The sequence below is a fragment of the Priapulus caudatus genome, unplaced genomic scaffold, assembly GCF_000485595.1.
Source record: "Priapulus caudatus unplaced genomic scaffold, Priapulus_caudatus-5.0.1 Scaffold670, whole genome shotgun sequence".
NCBI classification, from domain to species: Eukaryota; Metazoa; Priapulida; class Priapulimorpha; order Priapulimorphida; family Priapulidae; genus Priapulus; species Priapulus caudatus.
The window spans coordinates 39,268-61,767 of record NW_014577731.1 but is presented as its reverse complement, the minus strand read 5'-3'; the positions used below and the strand labels follow the sequence as shown (position 1 = coordinate 61,767).

The following is a 22,500-nucleotide window of genomic DNA, read 5'->3' as shown; positions in this document are numbered from 1 at the left end:
TGTTTATAAAGTTATTGGGAGAGCGAAAAGAGCATGATGTAGACTAACAGACACGGCCGCATATGAATGAAAGAACACTTTGCTGAATATTGCAATTATGTTCAAATGCCAATTTTAAACGTCATGGAATGATATTTCTTCTTTTCACTGCGTGATGGCGTAATCATGACATCTCAAGGCTGTGATTATACAATGTTACACTTATAACAGAGACACTTATTACTCCGTTTGCGGCAGAAACCTGTTGACTATAATCTGCGAACATGTTATGATCGCATACTTTCCTATCACAGACACCTCAAGTCGTACCTACATCGCATCTTTTCAAGCAGGTAGGGCGTGCTTTGACGAAACATGTATACATAGATAGATCAAATATGTACATAGAAGTGCAAATAAAGTAAAGCTGCAGCTACCCATTACCGTTAGATTTGAATTTCCTGTTAGGTATACGCATACGCGCTAGTGTTATTCGGGCAGACTGAGTCGCGTGGTGGCGGCGGGGGATCACGGCAAGTGTAGCGAGATTACATAGCGCCAGGTGATCGTAGCCGTATCAGGTTAGCCCGCATGCATGCCTGCGTTATGTAGGTACCTTATGAATATGTAGCGTGGATTACTACGGGCCTGTGTTGTAATTTATGGCAGGGAATTAGTATATGTGCAGCAATCTCGACCGGCCTTGGTGTGTCGCACGCGCAGGCAGATGTGCGCACCAACAGCTGTGCGCCGGCGCCCCCGCCAACCCTTTCAGGACGGCACACGCGGCAATTAGTAAAGCTTTATGGCTGTCCATTTCGAGCGTGGAAATTACTATACGTTGCGCCGGCTATTCTCGGACACGACACATCTGGGGGTCAAGACAATGGCGATCCGGCGAGGGGGTAATGTACGGGTCTTACCCGCCGTGTGACGGCACGCGAACCGCGCCTATATTTAGGTGCGCGGTTACCGCGATCAGCGGTTCGATTACCGCACGCTTTGTTCTTTGCTGAGGCAGACGCGTCCTTTGTTGCGTGCTGAACTTTTCCCGACGGTGGGGTAGCCGTGCTTTGAGACGTGCCACCCCTTTGTTTGCGGTCTAGGCAGTTTCGCCCGTGGTCCGGGCGCCCGTCGTGACCCCGTGATTGTTCATAGCTATCTGCACTCGGCGATGTACAAAAGCACAACCTCTGCGCTAGGTGTTTTGCTGGGTCGGTGCTGGCGATGCGATGGGGACGCTGGCATGCAGCAGACAATCAGCGGCGCAGCACACCTGCCTACAAAATCTCGCGATTGCTTATGATTATGATCGTCGGCAGATAAGTGGTGCGAGCTGGATGCTACAGTGGCATCTTTGTTGCGAAGATGCCGTAAAAAGATTGCCGGAGAGATGCCGCAGACGTGTTATTAGATGGGCCGCTACGGCGCGCTGTGTCAGCTGCTCTCAGAGTTTCGTTGGCAGGCTGCACCCCCCTCACACACACACATCGTGACTGCAGCTACCGCTCGCTCGATCAGGGCAATGAATAGCAAAAACACGGCATCGCAAAATTACATGCATTGTGAATAATACTGATTACTGCAGCGACTATAGAATGTGACTTCATTTCATAGACGGTGAGCAATTTCTATATCGACAACAATGCTCGTTTTAAAATCGCGACAAGCTGGCTTGCGTGTTATATAAACGCGCATAAATAGTTTTGTTCCCAGCGGTAAAAATGCGCAACAATAAAAGCGTTCTCGCAAACACCTGTTTCCATATAACAACTCACTCCATCAAAGTTTCCTTAAAAACTCGCTCAGCATTCAGATCTGATTGCGACCAACGCTGAAAACTAGCGAAAAAAGATAAGCCTGTATGTCAGAAGAAACTGTTAGGCCAAGAGTCGCTCTTTATAATATAATATATATATATAGTATATATAATATATAATATATAACATTCGTCCGACCTTGTTTAGACTATTTGGAATATCTCTTAGGCCTTTATTCATTAGCGTATACGCACAGGTCGGGTATGCGCACGTTCTACTCTTGTTTCATCTCGCCCCTCTTTCTGTGTGATCATGTATAGAGTCAGGAAAAAAGACAACAGTTGTCACGTGATCAGGAGCTCAACAGTAGCGCGTAGTCGTTGTAATTAATATTCCAGACAGCGGTTTTCACCTATCAGCATACAGCTGACAGCGTAACGTCATGCGTACGCGCTCACTGAGCCACACGACGGCCATATAAATACTCACGACATCGAAATATCTGCGCAAAGCGCGCGATAGTTGGCTATAGCAAGTCTCACGTAATCTGATCGTATCTCGTCTGTGAGTAAGTGGGAACGAGGCGATAGCGACCCTTGTGGCATTGGCTTGGCTCTGTGGCGTGATCAAGTGTTCCGTACTCGATCATAAAAGTAAATATGGCTGATGCATGCGTTTGTTCAACGGTCTAATACTGCTACTGAATAACTTGAATAGGTTTATACGAGACTAACATTGTTCTTTGTCTAACACGTTAGTATAATCAACAGTCGCGAATGTTAACGATCTAAACAGCCGATATATATATATATTGGCATGTTAGCAATGTTTTTCTATTGGCTGATTAAGTGGCCGAGTGCATTTGTGCAGTGGGATTGTCGTCAGAGCGTATATAGGCGATCGGTCACATATGGTCGAAAATTGTGTCGCCCCGGCAGTTAGGGCGCGCCGTACCCACGTCGTCCACAACGTGATAATTACTGTTGAAACTCGGGTGCGCTTGGAGAGACATGTGAACGAGAGCTCCTCGGGGCGTAGCACAGAAGCGTGGCCACGTTCTATATCGGGCCACGGCGCTCGCCTTGTCTCGCACTAACAGGTCCCACCGGGGGCATTGTCTTTCGGACCCTCCCACGAATGCACACTGAGGCATGGACCCCATCATCACGGTTCATTCAAGCAGTACCTGAGTGACGCCAAACCCGTTGTTTTCGTTCAGAAATAGAACTGCAGCAGCAGTCGCCGATTCTATGGCAACCATGACCATGCCGCCTAGATGTGGTTAATGAACGTGTCATGCCGAGCCCGACCTCACGTGAAAGGATCCATTATGCAAATGCTGAATGGCGGGACCCCCGTATAAAATGCGAGCGCAGCGGCGCGTTCAGGCTCATTTGACGCCTAGCCCCGCTGTCATGAACAACGTGGGAGCATCTGCTCATATAACCGGATACTAGGCGCCGTGTACCATGCAATAATCGCGCGCATATCAAGGTACTTGCTCAGTGACAACTCCGCGTTCGCTACTGGATTAGTTTGTGCTGCGGAAGGTCCGCTTGTATACCAATCACATGTTTAGAATTGCCACTGCTGTTTTTTTTTGTCCCCGCACGATTGACAATTGGAACTCGGAGCAACCGCTACCAGTGTGACTCGATTGCGTGATTATTTGCTCCTCTGAGGACCCAAGCGGGAGCACACGTGATTATACGTGGCTTGCTCTCCACTCACGTTTGTACTAAAATTCACATCGGTCATACGGGGACTTTTAGTGGCGATAGTATAGGCAAGCAGTAACCGCGCCGTCTCACAACTAACCTTTTGTGTACGGTTGCAGGCAGATAATTTGTCAATCATCTCAGCGGAGGCGGAGCGTAGAGCGAGACACGCCCCCCGCTTCGCGCACCGGCAGGCAACGCCGCGACTCTGCACTCATTACAAGCGGTTGCAGTGAGCGAACGATAACATCCAACATGTGCTCGCTTCGGAAACGTGGATTACCTTGGATACATATCACTCTGTTAGCCATCACATTCACACAAGTAAGTATCATCTATACTACATATCTGCCTACGAGCGATAGCTTTCTACGTAACGTGCGTATATCAAAGCTTGTGATACGTTCACAGCGGTAAACCTGCGGAACTGTGTTAACTTATTCGAGGTGACGAATAGCGTATTCATGCGCTAGGCGTGTTGTACGCCGGACACGGCAATTCTGACAAAGCAGTAGCTTCGTATTATTCGATTGATTAGAAAGCTATTCTTATTATATACGCGCACCATAAAAGAGTTTTAGGGACATATATAGCCAAAGCTTACGGTTACGCGCGTGTACGTGCACGTTCGTGCGCGCGCGCTTGTGTGTGTGTGTGTGTGTGTGTGTGTGTGTGTGTGTGTGTGTGTGTGTGTGTGTGTGTGTGTGCTTGTGTATGTGAATCATTTCCAACATCGTTCTTTCGTTGTTTTCACCGTGTAGGTATGCTGCTCCGGCGTCTTCGAACTTCAGTTGATATCGTTTCGCAATCAACTAGGACTGGACAACGAAGGAGAGTGTTGTGGTGTGAGAACAAGTAGCGGCTCATGTGCCGGGTCGTGTATGACCTTTTTCAACGTGTGTTTGAGTCACTACGAAAAGAAACTCAGCGCTGATCCACAGCCAGTGTCGTGTACATTCGGACAAAGTGAAACATCAGTGCTTCGACGCAACTCGTTCAATTTAACCTCCCGGGATACATTGGGCAGCAGTTTCGTTAATCCTATACGCTTGGAATTCCCATACTCGTGGCTGGTAAGTGATTGTCTGCTCGCATAAGCTTATTCCTGCGCCGTAACGCAGATACCGATTGTTGTCGGAATTCTATAAAATCTCTGCATGTAAATCGTAGCGATTCTACAGGTGAAGTGTCAATATCTTGATTGATATCTAAGTTGATTGTAGGGTTTATTTCTTATATTAATATCTGACAGACAAACGTAAATGCTCTTTTGTATATCGATGCAGTAATGTAATGTACGGACACACTCGGCCCCATCGTGTAGATATTCGATGTCATCACGTTTTCGCCTTTACCACACACGTGGTGACAGACACCTCCATCCCTCGCCACAGATCGCGCAAGATAGGAGCACGTGTAGTTAGCCACCCAACTACTTCACCCGACCCTACCCTCACTGAACCTAATTCAGAACAATGTGGCTACTGGCGGTCTCGCACACCGGATAGCGCCCTGCTCCCGCCGGAGAGCAGGCTAGCAGCGAAGTCGTCCTCCTGCCTTTATAGCCCCATAATCCGGCTGCCTGGTTAATAACATACGGTGCTGCTGCTGGGCCGAGGGAGTTGGACACATGTTGCATGTGGCACCGGTGGCCACGCTACCAGCGGATGTCTGTGTAATCACAAACACGAGTGGCCTAAGCGTATAGGATGTCCCCGCGACTCGGCGAGCGTCTGCGACTTTTTTGCTCGCGTCCTCCCACGCAAATACGATCGTCTTACCTATCGGATTATTTAGCTGCAAGAACTGACGCGCGTGTTTCGACTTGTCATAATATGGTACAGAATGTGTGACCTGTTCGTGATCCATGCAACAACTGATTTATCGTAGTGGATTGAGAAATCGGAGATTTGCGTACAATAACATGCCACGTTCGAGTTATGCTTCACACTGGAAATTCTCCTAGAAGTAGTCCTTGGATATAGCTATTCGTAATGAAGAAGCTATAGTAGTTTCTTATCACTCAGTTCTGGTTTCACCTCATGAAACAGATTGTTGCATGTATAAACGCCTTTAAACGTTATCGCTATAATATATATTTATATCGCTGTGTAGGATATAAAAAAAAAATCGTTTCGTCGGTAAATCGTTTATAGTTTTGCATCGTAACTATGTTTTAACGTGATCGTTCTTTTTTCCACGCAGGGTGATTTTTCGCTGATCATAGAGGCCTGGCACCAACAGAGTGCAAAGAAAGGTATGTATAGTGCTCGTCTCTGTGATAAAAAAAGATGTGTTTAAGATCGGGATCGTTACCATGGTGTTGTCATCGTCGTCTCTACTATATCTGTAGGGTATTGTCACAAACATGTCGGCTCCAACCACGAGCTCCAACTTAGCAGTCGTAAATCGCTCAAGTTGCATTAATGTTAGGGTTTACAAGCCGGCCAGCATGCTGTCGTGACTCCGTCAATGGCCACGGAACACATGGTCCGTTGCTATTTTCGGGACCCTATGAAGTATTTATGCAACCGAACAATAGGGGCGAATAGACGGTTTTTGTAAAAAGCGCGTCAAAACACATCGGCGAGTGGAACTTTGAGAATCAAAGCACAGAAATTCAGTGTTTTGTTGAGAGGCTCCTCGTGCGCCATGAAAGAACACCGACATAGCGAACGCAGTTTTGAGAGTGATATAGGCAAACGTGAACTCGCATTAAATTTAGCTGAAGATAAACGCAACCAGGTACATAAACACATATATAAACAGGTTAACATGCTAGCGGAAATAGCTTGTTTAGGCCGGTTCAACGCAGCTGCCTTTGTGATTTGGTACAAAACGTGCTCCACTGAATAATACCATAGCGAGGATACCTCGTGAATTGCACACGTATGAGATGCCGGTGCCACCAGCAGTATGTTCACTCCATAATGGCCTATTCCCGTTTACTGTAGAATATAAATCTTTCTCACCACCACTTGCAAAATCCGCCTTTCCTGAGAGTAAAGAAGCAGAGTGCAGCTTTTCACATTTTTTTTACCTAGCTAACCTGCAGACATAGAATGAGTAACAATGCATATTCGTTAATCAAGTGCAATTCCGCCTATTTTTTATTGTTATTACCCATTTTGTGTTGCTTATTTTGTTCTTTCTCAATATATATATATATATATATGCGCACACGCCCCCATGCATACACATATATCCACACGCATGTGCAATGACAATATATACGACATACAGAACATCAGTATTGCGCCGTGTATACATTAGTAATAGCGTTCGGCGGATAACAGGGTCAGAATTACGATGGCGGCGTGCGAATCACAAGCGAAACCTGAAGGATCAAGGTTGTCATCGACCTCGGTAATGGAACGTGACACTGTTGTAGCGATAACTTTGGCCACAATGAACAAAGAGCGCTCTTGTTTAACGAAAACTAGCCTATACAGCTACAAGGCGTACTGTATAAAGCAATAGCGGAATAGTATAGTAACGGTGTTATAGTCGAAATAAGTCATTAATACATGTAGCGTAAATCTACTGTACCGCGTAACACTGCTCATCCTGGGGTACCGATATCAAGTAAAAGATCGTAATTAGCAAGCAGTTTTGAAAATAAATATCTTAAGATATTCGTCCCGTCTGTGTGCGGATGCACTGTGCACATTCGTCATAGCCGCACAATGACGCGACAGTACGAGATACGGGTTAGCGAGGGCGCCAGGTGTAAATAGCAGTAGCGTGAGACAGACGCAGGTGTGCACCGCCGTAAACATTAACGTTCAGGGACAAAGTTCTCTTACTGTTCTGCTAAATTCTTGATGACTCCTAATATATGGTATCACGAAGAGTCACGCGAACCGTTGGTCAACCCGTGTTATTGTTTGATTTAACTTAACTCGAACTACATGCCATGAGTCGCGTTCGGCGTCTCTCGTTCATGTTGCTTTGTGCTTATCTGCTTATCATGTGCTTTGAGTATTTGAATGCTTAAGGCATCTTGCTTGATTCCCGGGCCGTCGTGCTATCTGATAGGCTTTTATTATCTGGAGACACGCGCGCACAAGATCATAGCGGAGAGTATCGGACTGCCCTCATATCCGCCACCGCCAATATCACATATCCTCCGCGCGATGCGATGATGTTTAGAGTTGGTAGCCATGGCGCGCGCGTGTTATCGGCTGCTGGCGCGCGCGTAACGCGCTGCTCGCGTACGATGCCAACTGACGTGGCGTGCTGGCTGACACGCGTGGCCGCGTCCGCCCGCCGAGACGCGGCTGCCAACACCGCGTTTTTTCTACACCCCCTCCCCCTCATACGTTGTCGCCACCTCCGCTCTCTCTCCCTCTCTCTCTCTCGGCTCTCTTTCAAGCAGGAGTGCCATGTTGTTTCGCCGAGCGTCTTAGATGGCCGTGTTTGTTTGTAGGGTTGCGGCAAAAAGTGTCGGCGGCGGCGGCGGAGTCCCGCGGGGGACAGGTGCGCAGCTCGGCGCGAGGCCGACTTCCGTTCACTAAATCACGCCAGCAGCTATGTCCATTGTGCGGACAAAGCTTACGGCCCGAGCACGCAGCGGCACACATCCTGTGCCTGACGCACTTTTATCTGTCAGCGCGCGGTAGAAACGCATAATAACATCGGTGGCCTTTTCGTTCCAGACGACCGGCGACTTATCCTGCGGCTAGCGACGGCGCGCACAGCGCAGGTGGGACAGACGTGGTTCGAAGACAGACACCACAACCGCTACGGCGTCGAGCTTCAGTACGGCTACCGGGTACGATGCGCCGAGAACTACTACGGCGACGTCTGTCTAAAGACGTGCAACCCTCGCGATGACCCCTACGGGCACTGGAAATGCGGTGCCAACGGCGAAAAGGTCTGCTTAGAGGGCTGGTCCGGCCAGTACTGCACTGAAGGTAACTAAGACCATCTGAATACACTCTTCATCTTCTTCTCTTCCGTATGTCAACATCTTGATGGGGTCATGCTGGCGATATGCGCGACCTATGTTATTGATGTTGCGATTATCAGAAGTAGTTTGTGCATATGCGTAAAAATACGCTAGGTATAGGTGAGATGATTGGTTTAACCAGGTGGCTAATACGTATTTTATGATACGTATAATATATATATATATATATAGCGGTGGTCGCAGCCTACATATCATCATGTTGTCATCATCACGTATTACTGGGACGTTGGCGTTGTTGTCGACACAACGCTTCGTAATCAGTCACACTCTGCCTACGGCCTTATCATTTATTCAACAGAATGACAACACGGTATCACATTACGGCAACCGCATCTACTCCTATGTATCGCCTGCGCGGTTCTCTTGATCATTGATTACACAGTAATTGAACACTGTCTTGCTGCAACGCTATTATCGCATATATATGTGTACATATTATGAACATACATGCTCATGTACACGTATGAATTCATGCGTGAATTATGCGTATATACGCGTTTATATAAAAACTAACAACCTTTCAAGCTTGTATTAAACCTGAGTCGTTCAGACGTGGATAGAAGCCTTTGTTCGAATTTGTTCGAAAATCCTATATCGGTGAATCGGCATGGGATGGTTATGTTACGTGTTGTTACGCACGCGGATATCTTCCCGTAGCGCTCATGCATGCGCGCGCAGACGAGAGTGCATTTCTATGATCATTACATCGGAATTCTCCGCTTCGCGCGCAGCGACCGGAATCATGGTTGGCGCGAAGTAGAGTTATTCTAGTAAAATCAATAGAGTAGCGTAAACTGCGCTCGTATCCCGTGTGAGTACACGTAGTCAGTGGGCTCCCCCGCGCGCGCACGTAGTAGTAGTAGTACTACTCGTCGAATAATCGATCGAGCGGCTACTACTACTCACTCGCAGCGAGTGCAGCCACGCCACTACTGCAGCGGATTGGTGCTCGGATTGCGCGTGCCACGTAAGCGGCCTACCGCTGCGCCTTACAGGAAATCTCTCACCGGCTCCTTGCGTACCCAGCCGGCGCGTCGAATTCCGATAATTCTCTGTCAGAAATGCCTTCTCGAGTAATCATCGGGAGTGGCATAATGGTCGGTGATGGCATGCTATAGGCGATATCTAATCTCGTCGAGTCGAGACGAGGGCAGCCCCCCTTAGCGCGCACCGCGTGTCCAGTGGCTTAATTTAGCACCGAAAATACCGGGTGAAACAATCGCGACCGCACTCTGATCTCATTAACGCGGCCGAGAAAGTCAAAAGAAGTGCAGAAATAGCCGCGGCGGCCTCTCCGGTCGCGTGCGCGCGTATCGGGTGTGAACCCTTTGTGGGGCGACTAAGACAAAGCCCGGGAACAGCGGCCACGCGCACTGCTCATTGTCTATGTGGCTTTAAAAACCCGCGCGCGCGCAGCTGGCAGGCCGAGTGGGCCGTGGCGGGAACAATAGCGGCAGCTGGCGGGTCGGCAAAACAGCCATCTCTCGCCGAAGCAGCTGCCGCGGCGGCATTCTCTCACATGAAGAAGGCGAAATGAAGCGGGTTTTGTGCGCGCGCCATTCCTCGCCGTAACCCGTCCCTGGAACCGCGCTGCGCGCTGACCATTTTTTCTATTCTAATCATTGATAATAGCTGACTGAAAAAATGCAGCGCAACACCTTTAGCTATCGGGAGGGAGTGCGCGTAGAATGGTGACAAAATACCCCCCAAAATATAGCCGTGAGCTAACTAAACTGTGGTCATTTTCTATCAATGCGGCTCGCGGTCCTTGACACCACGGCAATCTATACAGCGTAGGAAAGCCAGCGTCGATTTTCATGACTTTTGTTATGTGAAGGGTTGGCAGCCTAACACACTATTTAGTTATTCATTTTCTGTCGCCCGCGAGCGATTTCCAGTGTTTGTATTATTCCGTCCTCTCTGTAGCGACTATTCGTGTGTGTGGTTTTAACGTTTTATTGCACCAATAAACATCCCCTGAATGTCAGGTAACCTGTATTTCACTGCAAAATGCTATCTGCGTGTTTCAACATATCGGCTGAAAATGTCTGAAAACCGTACATGTTGAAAGTCTAAACGAAACTTTACCAGTTCCACGTGAATGTCATTGTGCGGAATATATTTCTAATGTATTCCGTTGCATTTTTTCGTTGCAGCCGTCTGCCTGCCGGGCTGTCACGAGAAGCACGGCTACTGCGAAGTACCTGGAGAATGCAAGTAAGTTGTTAAATCTTACGATTTCGCACGTCAATAGTGACCATGATAAATCTATCTGTATACAGTGTGTTCTCGCAATTATAGTAATTGCGTTACTGGTGTCCGCCTGTCCTTGTTTGGCGTAGCAGATGTCAAGCACTTGGTAGCATCGCGCAATAATCGCTATTTTGTCTCTAACGCTCGTATACTGATGGGAAAACCATTAAAGTTTCATACCTCTGGATCAATGGTTATGGAGACGATCAGCTGTCACATTCCAATCGAGGTGCGTGCGCGGACACACACATACCGAGAGAGAGAGGGGGGTAGAGAGAGAGAGGGGGGCAGAGAGAGAGACATGCAGGCAGACAGACGCACGCACGCCCGCCCGCCCGCACGCACGCACGCACACAAACACACCACACGCAAACGCGCGCGCGCGGCGAAATGCCACCCACACGCTAACAAGTTAGCCGGTTCTATCTGTCATGTATCTCGTGTTATGAATCCGGTTTTGTTAACGCGGATAAAGATCGCCAGAAATATTTCCATGTCGTTGTCGAGACGACCCCGGCGCGCGTGAGTGTGATAACAAGGGCCGCGGCGACAGCGGGCCGGCAGACGGTCGAAATATCTACAGACGCACTAGGTGCACGGCCCGTATGCGGCCGTCCCCTACGTGCGCATGCGCACATGACCGCACAGGCGACGACAACCATTACCAGCTTTCGTCGTAAACCTTTGTGTTTGCACATCAATTTTAAAAGTAACTCGATTCGCACGATTGTCGGGAGGCTAGAAATTACAGCTATCCTATGTACGACCCACAGGCGGCAACGACCGAGAAAACCAGTCTTGAGTAGTTGTCGAACGCGACGAACGAAGACATTGGCATGAAGGGCAGGCCTGATTGCGGCGTCATAAAACCTCGCGAGCGGAGTGTTTCCCACGAAACGACAACGGCGAATAGCAGACGAGATAATGACGTTTAATTCCGTGTAGACTCAGAGACACAAACTCGTGCTGCATGAAATAATTGTGCCGTGAAATCGCTAGACATGTTAGCCGGTAGATGGTTGGTGTGAGTGTGTGGGGCGGTCGAGAGGGGTACAGGAGGAGGTGGTGGTAGTGGTAAGAATTACAGGGCGCTATCGCTGGTGCATCACACGCTGTAACAGCGAGGCGGATGTAATGGAATTCCGCTGTAACTGCCTTATCCCCCCTCGCTGCCTGTTGATAGCATGTGAAACATGCCCGCCCTTGGCTAGAAACGGGCGTGCATGTACGACACGCAGAAGGCGTGTTTATGCTACAAACATCATCATGCTTGTCGTGCTCGCGTGCGTCAACCCCTATTAGTATGCATGAGGTTTTTTAAACGATTGAGTAGAAGTGAAAGGACCGTCGTTAGAATAATCTTTAATGCTGCTTTTCGGGTATCAAGGCGATATCTACATATATTAACCATGCAATAGGAATGACCCCAATGCGCTGCTGAATACATTGGTTCAGCGTTGATACATCTGCTTCTGAACTTCATTTCACGCTATAGTGCGCCGACACTGAATGGGCCCTCTTCGTTCTTGCTTCCAGGTGCTCCTACGGTTACCAGGGCAAGTACTGTGACCAGTGTATCCGGTACCCTGGATGTCTGCACGGGACCTGTCACCAGCCGTGGCAGTGTAACTGCGATGAAGGTTGGGGCGGGCTGTTCTGCAACCAGGACCTCAACTACTGCACCAACCACAAGCCATGCAAGAATGGCGCCACCTGCACAAACACCGGCCAGGGCTCGTACACCTGCACGTGCACCCCCGGATTCACGGGAACCAACTGCGAGGTGGTCGAACATAATTGCGCCACGATGCCTTGCCTAAACGGTGGAACATGCAATGTAAATATAATTTAAAACATTTTACTGTCACATTAGTAGTTAAGGATAATGTTGGAGACAGCGTTGACGTTTTATACGTATCAACCGATTTGGCACATGCGTTTGAATTGGGCGTGATCCTAATTATTTGAACAGCTTCCTTTATTCAGTGCGTTCAAAAAATGGGTTGTTAGCATTATTGAAAAAAACATCTCGCATGTTGTTTTAGTATTTGTGTTCGTGCGTGGCGTGTCGAGTGCGCGATCCGCTGTGTTGTTCTTTTAAATTGCATGTTTATCGTACGTGTGAAATGTAAAACCAGTGGCTCGTGCAGAAACCGATTGCTTCCATTACTGTGACAATGGAGTCTGGGGCATAATTGTTCATTATTCATACATCGTTTCGCGGGATAATATAGCATGCGCTCACAATTAATGCGGTGCTTAAATCAATTTCTATCCATTACCGATTACTGGCGGTGTTTCGTATGCGTGGCAATTCTCCGTCGGTTATTCCCATGTTAACATTCGCTTATTTGTTTACTCATAGTAATCTGTACAAATGGGTTTATTGTCCTAACAAGATTATTCTGAGTGACGAGCAAGTGTATTACTTTAAAGTATTTGGCCGTAGCTAACGACGGAGTGCCTAGTACATATGAGATGAATGGACACTATAGAATTGTGATGCAATCGCAATATATGTACATTTGCACATAATATGCAAAAATATGTATATTGCGGAAATGGCTATGTTATAATTGTATTAATACGGAGCGTGTAATCATGAGCGAAACTCGTGAGGCATTGAGAACAGATGCGCTGTGTGTGGCGTCGGGAATCATGCGTACGGGTTAGCGTACGTTACGGTATATTTCACGTCATACGTCATTTCATGCCTAATGTTGCATTGCAGGACGTCGGTAACGACTACACGTGCATGTGTTTGCCGGGTTACCATGGCAGGAGGTGCGAGACAAACGCACAGACATGCGCAGACAGGCCCTGCCAGCATGGCTCCACCTGCGTGGACACACAGGATGGCTACACGTGTCTCTGCCAGCCAGGCTACGACGGCGCCAACTGTGACATATTAAAGAACGAATGCGAGAGCAGCCCGTGTCTCAACGGTAAGAAAACTCAAGCGCAACCACAGACGAACGCTTTACAGCCATTAGACGCTTGGAATTCTTACAGATGATTGTTACACCGTTGTCTAGTAATCGCTTTTATTCGATTATTCTATATACGTAAATAACCAATTCAATTCTCCTGCTGTGTGGTAACGTAAGATGAATGAAAAACACACGCCTGAATGAGGATTTAACGTGCGTTTCAGGCGGACAATGCGTCGACGACTTCAACAGCTTTCGCTGCGTGTGCCCATCCGGTTACGGCGGCATCACCTGCGAGGACGACGTTGACGATTGCACGTACAACCCGTGCCAGAACAACGGCGTCTGCATCGATAAGGTCAACTCGTTCGAGTGCCGCTGCATGGCGGGATTCGTCGGCTCGCTGTGTCAGACGAACGTCGACGACTGCTTGACGAAGCCGTGCGCGAACGGAGGCAGGTGCATCGATCGCACGAACGACTACACGTGCGAGTGTCAGCCAGGCTTCGCCGGCAAGGATTGCTCGATCAACATCAACGAGTGCATGTCGAACCCGTGCGCGCACGGCGCCTGCGAGGATCGCGTCAACGACTACATGTGCCACTGCGACCACGGCTACACCGGCCGCGCGTGTGACGTCGCCACCAGCGTGCGCGTCGGCGATGGCGACGACGTCCAGCCGACGTGGAACACCGTGAAGACGACGTCGGCCGAGGCGAGCGTGATGCCCGACATCGGTTCACTCAGTGGCGACGACCACAGCGCCGATGACGACGACAGCCTGAGCAGTATGCAGATCGCAGTCGTCGCAGCCGTGTCCGCCATATTGGTTGTCGTCGCTATGATCATCGCCATTGCTATCCTCCTCCTCCGCCGTCGGCGCCGCAGAAACAGCGACGAGGAGGAGGCGAAGCGACAGAACAGACAGAATCAGCAGAATAGCATGAACAATAGGAGCAAAGACTCCAATATTCTCAGCAGTATTCCTCCCGCGGGGAGCGGTGTGTGTAAAAAACTCACAAACGAAGACATTGACTCGTTCCGAAAGCCAACGAATATCGAGATAAATAGTAGTCATCAGCAGTTCATTACAGACTCTAGGATACATGAGCAGTTGAAAGCGTCGGAGAAGGCTCTCCCGAGTAGGAAGCTAGCGGAGACGGAGGCGTTATCAACGTTAGCAGTTCATGCGATTGATATTGGGTAACTATTGTTTTTCTGTAGTTCTCGTTAGGTTGTGCGTAGACACCACATGCCGTATGTGTGAAATCGTTACTACATACACAATGTTACTACAGTCTCCCTCGGTGTAAAATGAAGGTTAAACTAAAAGTCATTTAATTTGTTGCCGGGGTGGTAATAAATGTAGAACCAGGGAGGGGCCATGTTAGTTTGTGCTTGCTTGGCGTTGATTGCTCCCAGTATTTGCGATGTCATTTGCAAATCAAATAGCACGTATTCACGCGGTGCATTTATGCCGTGGGAGTGAATGCATCGTCTGTGTGTTTCGTTCCATCAGGCCGTGTCAATACAACTCAGCAGAAAGCGCGCTCTCAACGTCTAAGGCGGCCGCGAAATCGCCCATAATTAGCGGCGACTATCGCCAGCGTCAACGTCTGCCATCTACCGTGGCGCGTTCAATTGTTTTCTCTGTAGTTTTATCGCGAATGTCGCCAGAGAATGATGAGTCGACGATGTCGTTTCTGTTGGATTATATGTTGCCCACGTAACCATTGTTATGTGTTTATATGTTATGTGTTTTATATGTTAAAAGACCATGACTGCGATCCTAATTGATTGATTGACATTTGTTATAAAGGATATCCCAGTACTCAATATCGAATTGTTTTTTTTATCTGTAGTGAGCGACCCATGGATGTGCGATCCATGGGACCGAACAGGCAAGTGTCGCAGAGTACGGAGACTCCTGCCATCTATGTCATAGACAACAACAAGCACTACCAGCCTAGCGGTACAGCTGTGAAAGAGGCCATGCTTGCGACAGAGGTGTAGCAAAGGGATGCACCGAGTCACACAGTCTTAATTTATCTGTAAATTATGAATCGCCAAGAGTCTAAATTAAGTGCCTTTTTGCTGTTTTTTTGTAAATTATTTTAAAATTATTGTTGTAGAGAGATTTTCTACAATTTGATAAAGTTTATCAGAGTAGAAGATGACACGTTGGGAGAACCCTTGAAAGATAAATGAGATAGTTTTGACCACACCGATAATTGTTGCCACTGTCGTATATTTGCATTTAATCATGACCGGCCAAGGCCTACATGCTATATGACAGTATGATCAAATGGCAACATTCATGATAACTTCTAAGTCACTTATAAGGGGGTTCATCTGCTCCGCATTTTACGGTATGATTAATGACTATACTTGCAATATTACAAGCAAAAACGAGTGGTAGAATAACTCCCCGGGTGATACGAGCTTACAGCTCTCCTCGAGGCTTTATTCGCATAACTCCCTTAAATGTACAGAAAACGGTGAAATTGAAATCTGATTTTTGGCGGTTCAGCAGCAAAGGCCTTATATGTATACTATACATATGTATCCGTTTATGTTTATCGATTGTGTTCTACTTCGCGCGCAATTAGTAATATAGTAGGCTTCGTTCAGAGGAGTCCTTAATCAGCCGCGCTGTTATACACGTTTTTGTACTTTCAAGTATGCCAAAACGTCTTGTCGTTCAACGTCCACGGGGGTTTTAGCTTTATGATAAGAATCACGAGTTCACAGGTTCAATGAAAAATGATAATGACGTCGGCGACGATGATAATGATGATAGCGTTTTACTGTTAATATATATTGAATAGAGTATATAGACGCAGAGAGTGCGCGCGTGATGCCGCCAGCTTAGCTTTGTTTCTACGCGCTCCGTAGTTGTGTCAAGCACAGAGCATATGCGTGTAGATGACCAACTCGATATGTAACTAACTATGAGCATAGATCCAAGATACGGTACGATACACGCATTCTGAGTGCCTATGTACATTTGCTGATGGCAAATTTGTAAAAATGCGAACTGTAGAAAGGGTATTGTCATTATAATGAAAAGCTATATGATTGTTACGTCTAGAACACAACTAAAATTATGACGCGCGTTTGATATAAACAGCCACAGCACGTAAAAATATGTTTTTATATACATGTTATAAAACAATGTCGTAAATGATTGACAATTTTTCCATTCGATAATTGATAGCTACTTTGACGATTGAGAATAGTTTGAGGGCTCATTTCGTTTTACACAGTTGCTTGAAATTGCTATTAATAGACCATGCTTCTTCGCACAACCAAATTTTCGATGATTTTATATATAAATATAATTATATATATATTTATATATATATATATATACGACATATATAGCTACGATAACAATATCACAAAGATAAACATCCTTCTCGGGAGGTCTGGTGAGCTTGTTATGGACGCAATGAAATCGATTAGATAACGTCACTTACTTAACTGTCAGATGGTTTTGAAAGATTTCCAATATATATTCAAGCAAACGATTTGCGCGCGCATGCAGTTATGTAAAAGTGTGTACATATTGTGTATAGTAAGAGTACTGTAAATAACTATATTATTGTCACGATATCCATATTGATGTTTACATTGTCATTATTAATAATGTAATAAAATCACGATCTGGCTATTTTTCCAAATATATATGTATCGCTTTACCGTCATATCTTCTGTCCGTGGTTCTTTGATAAACGAATGCACGCTTCAACAGGCAAGCAAGTTACTTAAGATTTACACCCGACTAACAAATGTTTATCCAGAACGCAACCGCCTAACAGAGCCACCTGCGCATGTGCCCATCATCGTAGTTACCTAACTGCCACTACTTTTATTAAAAAATGTCTACGTTTGTTAAAATAAAAATAGATGAGTCTCCATAAAAAAAATTCTTAAATCGATCGTAATGTCCTCAAATTAAAGTACCTTCGAATATTAACCTAACTACGCCTTCATTTTGTTAACACGTTACATTCATTACACGAATTTGTTGAACCGCCTTGACACTTTCCTGCATGGGCAGACGATCAACAGAAAACGTTAAACTGAGTGATGCGCAGTGACTTTCATAACGTGCTTTGCATACTCTCCGTGAGAGAATAATAGCCTAAACACGTGAACTTCTCATCTGGTCAAAGATCACGATGATGCTCTTGACACGTCATTCACAGCATCTAAATAGTTCGCGTCGTTATTTTATGATTGGGCACATTTTTGAAATTGCGTAGGGAATTGGTCTAAATTACGAACCCGTCTTTTAAACTTTAGCTAAACTAGAGAGTTTAACTAATTGGAGAGAAAGTAGTGACGATTGATCACATCTGACGCATACTCCTGATCCAGAAACACGAGTCGACATGCGGTACGTGGGAAACTCCGTCATGTGACGTCATGTTACGTCATGTTACGACTGAACATCATTTGCTGATAGTTCATCGCTGCCCCGCACGACGACTACTTAGATGTTTGTCGACGAAACTTCTTCTTTTGTGGTATATCGAATAATTAAACGACTCCCAAACAATTTACAATTTAAATCTAAAGTTTATCAATAAAACGCCATGCGACGATAATAGAAAAAATTTAATAAATTTCGCATTTTTCATAATATTAATCAAAAATTCTGCTACACTCTCACTACCTTGGTAATGACTACAGTCGTTAACGCTAGACGAGACTTAACCAGTTTGACTTACTAGACGTTACAGACAGTAAATACGGCCGTCAATCAAACTGCCGGCTGTATAGTCTATTTCTCAACTTCAAGTCTTGTCATCGGACGACTACATTCACGGACGCGCGGGACAGCGCGAGACCAGCGAGGCGAAATGTGTCAGGCGGACAGAGCGTAGGCAGTACCTTAAGCCGGATATTCGACGTTTCATTATGTCTACAGGCCGCTGTAAATTACTGCGCTCGATTGCACCCACCTGTATAATTGCAGCTCGCGCGCCTATCATACCTGTGGTGGACCGAGCACGCTGCCAAACCTACCCAGAATGCACTGCGCACGCCGACACGCACTGCAGCGACGCGCGGGGTGATAAAGGGTCGTATACGTAAAACAGGGTCTCCCTCACCACCCCTCAGCACACACCATCTCCGCGCATAAAAGCGCATTTCTCTGGCGAAAGAGTCTACGTGAAGAAAATTCGCAGGATTTCTGATGACGCCCTCTTCCCCGTACCCTCTTTGTCCGAATGGATCCGTCCTCGTTTCAAATATTGTTGCGGTCCTCATAATGCCATCGCATATATTGAGCCAGGAAAAACCAGCCGAGGGACATACAAACGAAAACCTTGAATAGGCCGGTGAGTGAATTGACAGAAGCATTTACACTAAAGTAATTTGGCAGGTATAGCGAGCAAAAAGCTGTAGTCGTAGATACACAGGCATATTTCAGAGCCTTTGCATGATGTGTAATGTATAACGTAGAGAAATGAACAAGCAGAAAGAGGGTGTATGTAGGTAGATATAAATATACGCAGTGGTTGCTGATTCTCCAGGTATGTGGCGTACATGCAGTGCAGTATAGCAAGCCTAGATGAGCTCACAAAATCCGCGTTATATTTTCCAATCAAGAAATGCGAGCATGTGTAATACAGGCAGAGGCAGCATGTTCAGTTGTAGATGTAAATACTTCTGTTTCGATAAAGATATTACGAGCATTCAGCCAAGATTTATTGCATCAAAATATAAATAAGTAGGAGTGAAATGATTTCAGGATTGACGATTAAAACCAAAGGAACACCAAAACAAAACAAGTTTATGCGATGAAGTAGCACTTCACGTAAGCCATATAGGTTAAAACAACACGCACCGAGACACAATTACGTGCTAAACCACGTGTGTACGCTGGCAGTGAGTAGGATTACAGCGGAAGCGATGACCCCGGGCAGGCAGGCATGCAGGCAGGCATGCATGCATGCAGGCAGGCAGGCAGGCAGGCAGGCAGGCGGGCAGGCAGGCAGGCAGGCAGGCAGGCAGGCAGGCAGGCAGGCAGGCGGGCAGGCATGCAGGCATGCAGGCATGCAGGCAGTCAGGAAGTCAGGCAGGCAGTCAGGCGGTCAGGCAGGCAGGCAGGCAAACAGACAGGCGGGCAGGCATGCATGCAGGCAGGCAGGCAGGCAGTCAGGCGGGCAGGCAGGCAGGCAGGCAGGCAGGCAGGCAGGCAGGCAAGCAGGCAGGCAGGCAGTCAGGCGGGCAGGCATGCAGGCAGTCAGTCAGGCAGGCAGGCAGGCAGGCAGGCAGGCAGGCAAGCAGGCAGGCAGGCAGTCAGGCGGGCAGGCAGGCAGTCAGGCAGTCAGGCAGCGCAGGCAAGCAGGCAGGCAGGCAGGCAGGCAGGCAGGCAGTCAGACAGGCAGTCAGGCAGGCAGTCGGGCGGGCAGTCGGGCAGGCAGGCAGGCAGGCAGGCAGGCAGGCAGGTAGGCAGGCAGTCAGACAGGCAGTCAGGCAGGCAGTCGGCGGCGCGGCGGCGTGCGGTCGGCGGGCGGTCGGGCGGGTGACTGGATCTCGGATAATGCTACACTCATCGCGTTGCGGCGAGCGCACATCCGCTTGGTTGCAGAACAAGTTTTAATTAAGCACCTCGTAGCGAATTGTTCGGTAATTATTGTCGTAAAAAAACTTCTTCGTGTAATTAGGACGGTCGATCACAAACATGAATTGTTCGGCAGTGATGTTCGATGCTCCGGAGCACGAAGCGTATTCGCTTCTTATATTATTAGATAACGATCGAGCCGGAAACAGGGGGTGGAATTAACAGGGTAAAGTTACTATGCTCGCACTGCTTACAGATATTTCCAGCGAGAACGAATCGATGTGTATAAGCAATGTTTGATAGATCAAATTCCGGCGAACGACTCGCGTAACCCCCGATTGACTGTCAAGAGAGTCTAAGTTAACCTAAATACGAGCAAATTCACACGTTAATAATATCAGGAGTTAATGATACAAATTTGTCTCATTAACTCCTGATAATATAGACACACATTATAATAACGATTGATAAAACTATGACGTAGCACTTTGAATTCCTTCCACTTGCTTAATGTTTTTTAATTAGTCGTTTTTTATTTTCTCTAATGTTCATGGGATCAGTAAGTTTTTTGTATTTGCCCGAAATGTTCTCGGTAATCGACGATGCGGTACATGTTAAATTATACGCATGGCTGATGAAAGGGGCATATGTTTTATTCATTAGATATCTACGTGTAAGTGTGTGTCCGCGTACGTATGTGCGTGCGTGTGTATGCGCACACGTCTCTGTGTGTGTGTTGTGTGTTGTGTGTGTGTGTGTGTGTGTGTGTTGTGTGTGAGTGTGTGTGTGTTGTCTTGAGTGGTGGCTGCGGCTGTTGTGCTGTGCTGCATGTGTGTGTCGTGTGTGTGTGTGTGTGTGTGAGAGTGTGTGTGCGTGTGTGTGTGAGTGTGTGTGCGTGTGTGTGTGTGTGCGCGCGCACGTGTGTGGGTCGTATGCGTGAGTTCGCGTGCGTGTATGCGCCGCGTGCGAGTGGACACGCATGTGGTAAATGGAGAAAGTACTTGACATGTTTAATATTGTTTTTATTTGTTTTTGATACGACATAACAAGAGCTTCTTTAATTTAAAGCAAAGATTTCTTAAATAACTGCACAGTCGAGAAAAATATAGCTAAATATGGTCTCACCTAATAGCGAACATGTTACTGATTACTCCATTACCACGAGTTTGTGCTGTCATGGTATAAATAATAGCAAATATTGCGGCCACATTCTTTCGTATAGTGACAATTCCATGAAAATTGGCAACCACAAGACAAAAGTGAATCTCATGAGTGATACAACATCATACACTAATGGTACTAGATATACTGCAACATTGCATATTGATTAATGTGCTGCAACATTGAATTGTGTTTACAACATTTTCATAAAGATATACTTCGCCGCACACTGTCGGTCCGGGTACGCACGCACTTTACGTGGCCCGAAAGATTAGTAAGTGTTCTTTTATATGAAATACTCATCGTTTAGGTACGGCAGCTAGGTCAAACAATAGTTAACAGCAAAGTCATATCTAAATTGTTCAGTTCATTTTAATGTTTGTATTCATTGTTAGTTCACCGAATGCAATCAACATATTCGCGTAGAAAAAATAAAGCCACTATTAGTCAACACTAGGGCCCGGAAGCCTGTTTGAAACCATTACTTTAAATCCACAGAACTCCAAATACAAATTTACATACTAGCACAGTATTAATTCATTAGCGCAATTAGGGTTAATTATTAATGAATATTAACAAATCTCACTGCTATGTACTACTTTTACGATCTTGTAGGCTCAGAAGAACCATTACCAATGCACAATTCTTTAAGATATGTTAACATGCTCTTAACAATGTCTAAGATTTCTAATAATGTTTAGAATCATACTTCAGTAACTATGAACTAGTATTATATTTTACTCTATATCTTTATTGTATGCAACGTCTTACATTTCTACAGCGAAATGACAGTTCACAGTTAGAAAGGATGACAGTCAGAGCAGTTGAGACGAAAATTAAACGGTAGCAACAGAAAAACAGGTTTAGAAATTTGTTAATTGGATATTGAAATGTGCTAATTAGTATGGGCGTAGTGCGGAACCTGTTATGATATCTGCATATATGCATGAAAAGCGCTAAATTGGGCACAGCGTGGCTAAATATGTTTGTCTGTCTCTCTGTCTGTCTGTCTGTCTATCTGTCGGTCTGTCTGTCTGTCTGTCTGTCTGTCTGTCTGTCTGTCTGTCTGTCTGTCTGTCTGTCTGTCTGTCTGTCTGTCTGTCTGTCTGTCTGTCTGTCTGTCTGTCTGTCTGTCTGTCTGTCTGTC

The 22,500-nt window shown here is 46.6% G+C and overlaps 1 protein-coding gene across 2 annotated transcripts; it reads left to right on the top strand.

Moving 5' to 3' along the window:
* Positions 1-3,126: 3,126 nt before the first annotated feature.
* LOC106812644 (delta-like protein B) lies at positions 3,127-17,301 on the top strand. Of its 2 annotated transcripts, XM_014816565.1 has the most exons (10): positions 3,127-3,233; positions 3,577-3,781; positions 4,219-4,530; positions 5,663-5,714; positions 8,116-8,373; positions 10,586-10,646; positions 12,219-12,519; positions 13,414-13,627; positions 13,837-14,815; positions 15,475-17,301. In XM_014816565.1, the coding sequence occupies exons 2-10, from the start codon at positions 3,713-3,715 to the stop codon at positions 15,623-15,625; spliced, it is 2,397 nt and encodes a 798-aa protein (XP_014672051.1). In that variant the 5' UTR covers positions 3,127-3,233; positions 3,577-3,712; the 3' UTR covers positions 15,626-17,301. The 2 variants fall into 2 exon arrangements, with proteins under 2 accessions (XP_014672051.1, XP_014672050.1); XM_014816564.1 differs by having other exon boundaries at positions 3,127-3,781.
* Positions 17,302-22,500: the final 5,199 nt, after the last annotated feature.

What these genes read in the sequence shown, in the direction of transcription:
- LOC106812644 (XM_014816565.1), top strand. Translation starts at nt 3,713, where the DNA reads ATGTGCTCGCTTCGGAAACGTGGATTACCTTGGATACATATCACTCTG. An exon ending in TAGCCATCACATTCACACAA is followed by an intron (nt 3,782 to 4,218) that starts GTAAGTATCATC and finishes TTCACCGTGTAG; the next exon opens with GTATGCTGCTCCGGCGTCTT. An exon ending in GTTCATGCGATTGATATTGG is followed by an intron (nt 14,816 to 15,474) that starts GTAACTATTGTT and finishes TTTTATCTGTAG; the next exon opens with TGAGCGACCCATGGATGTGC.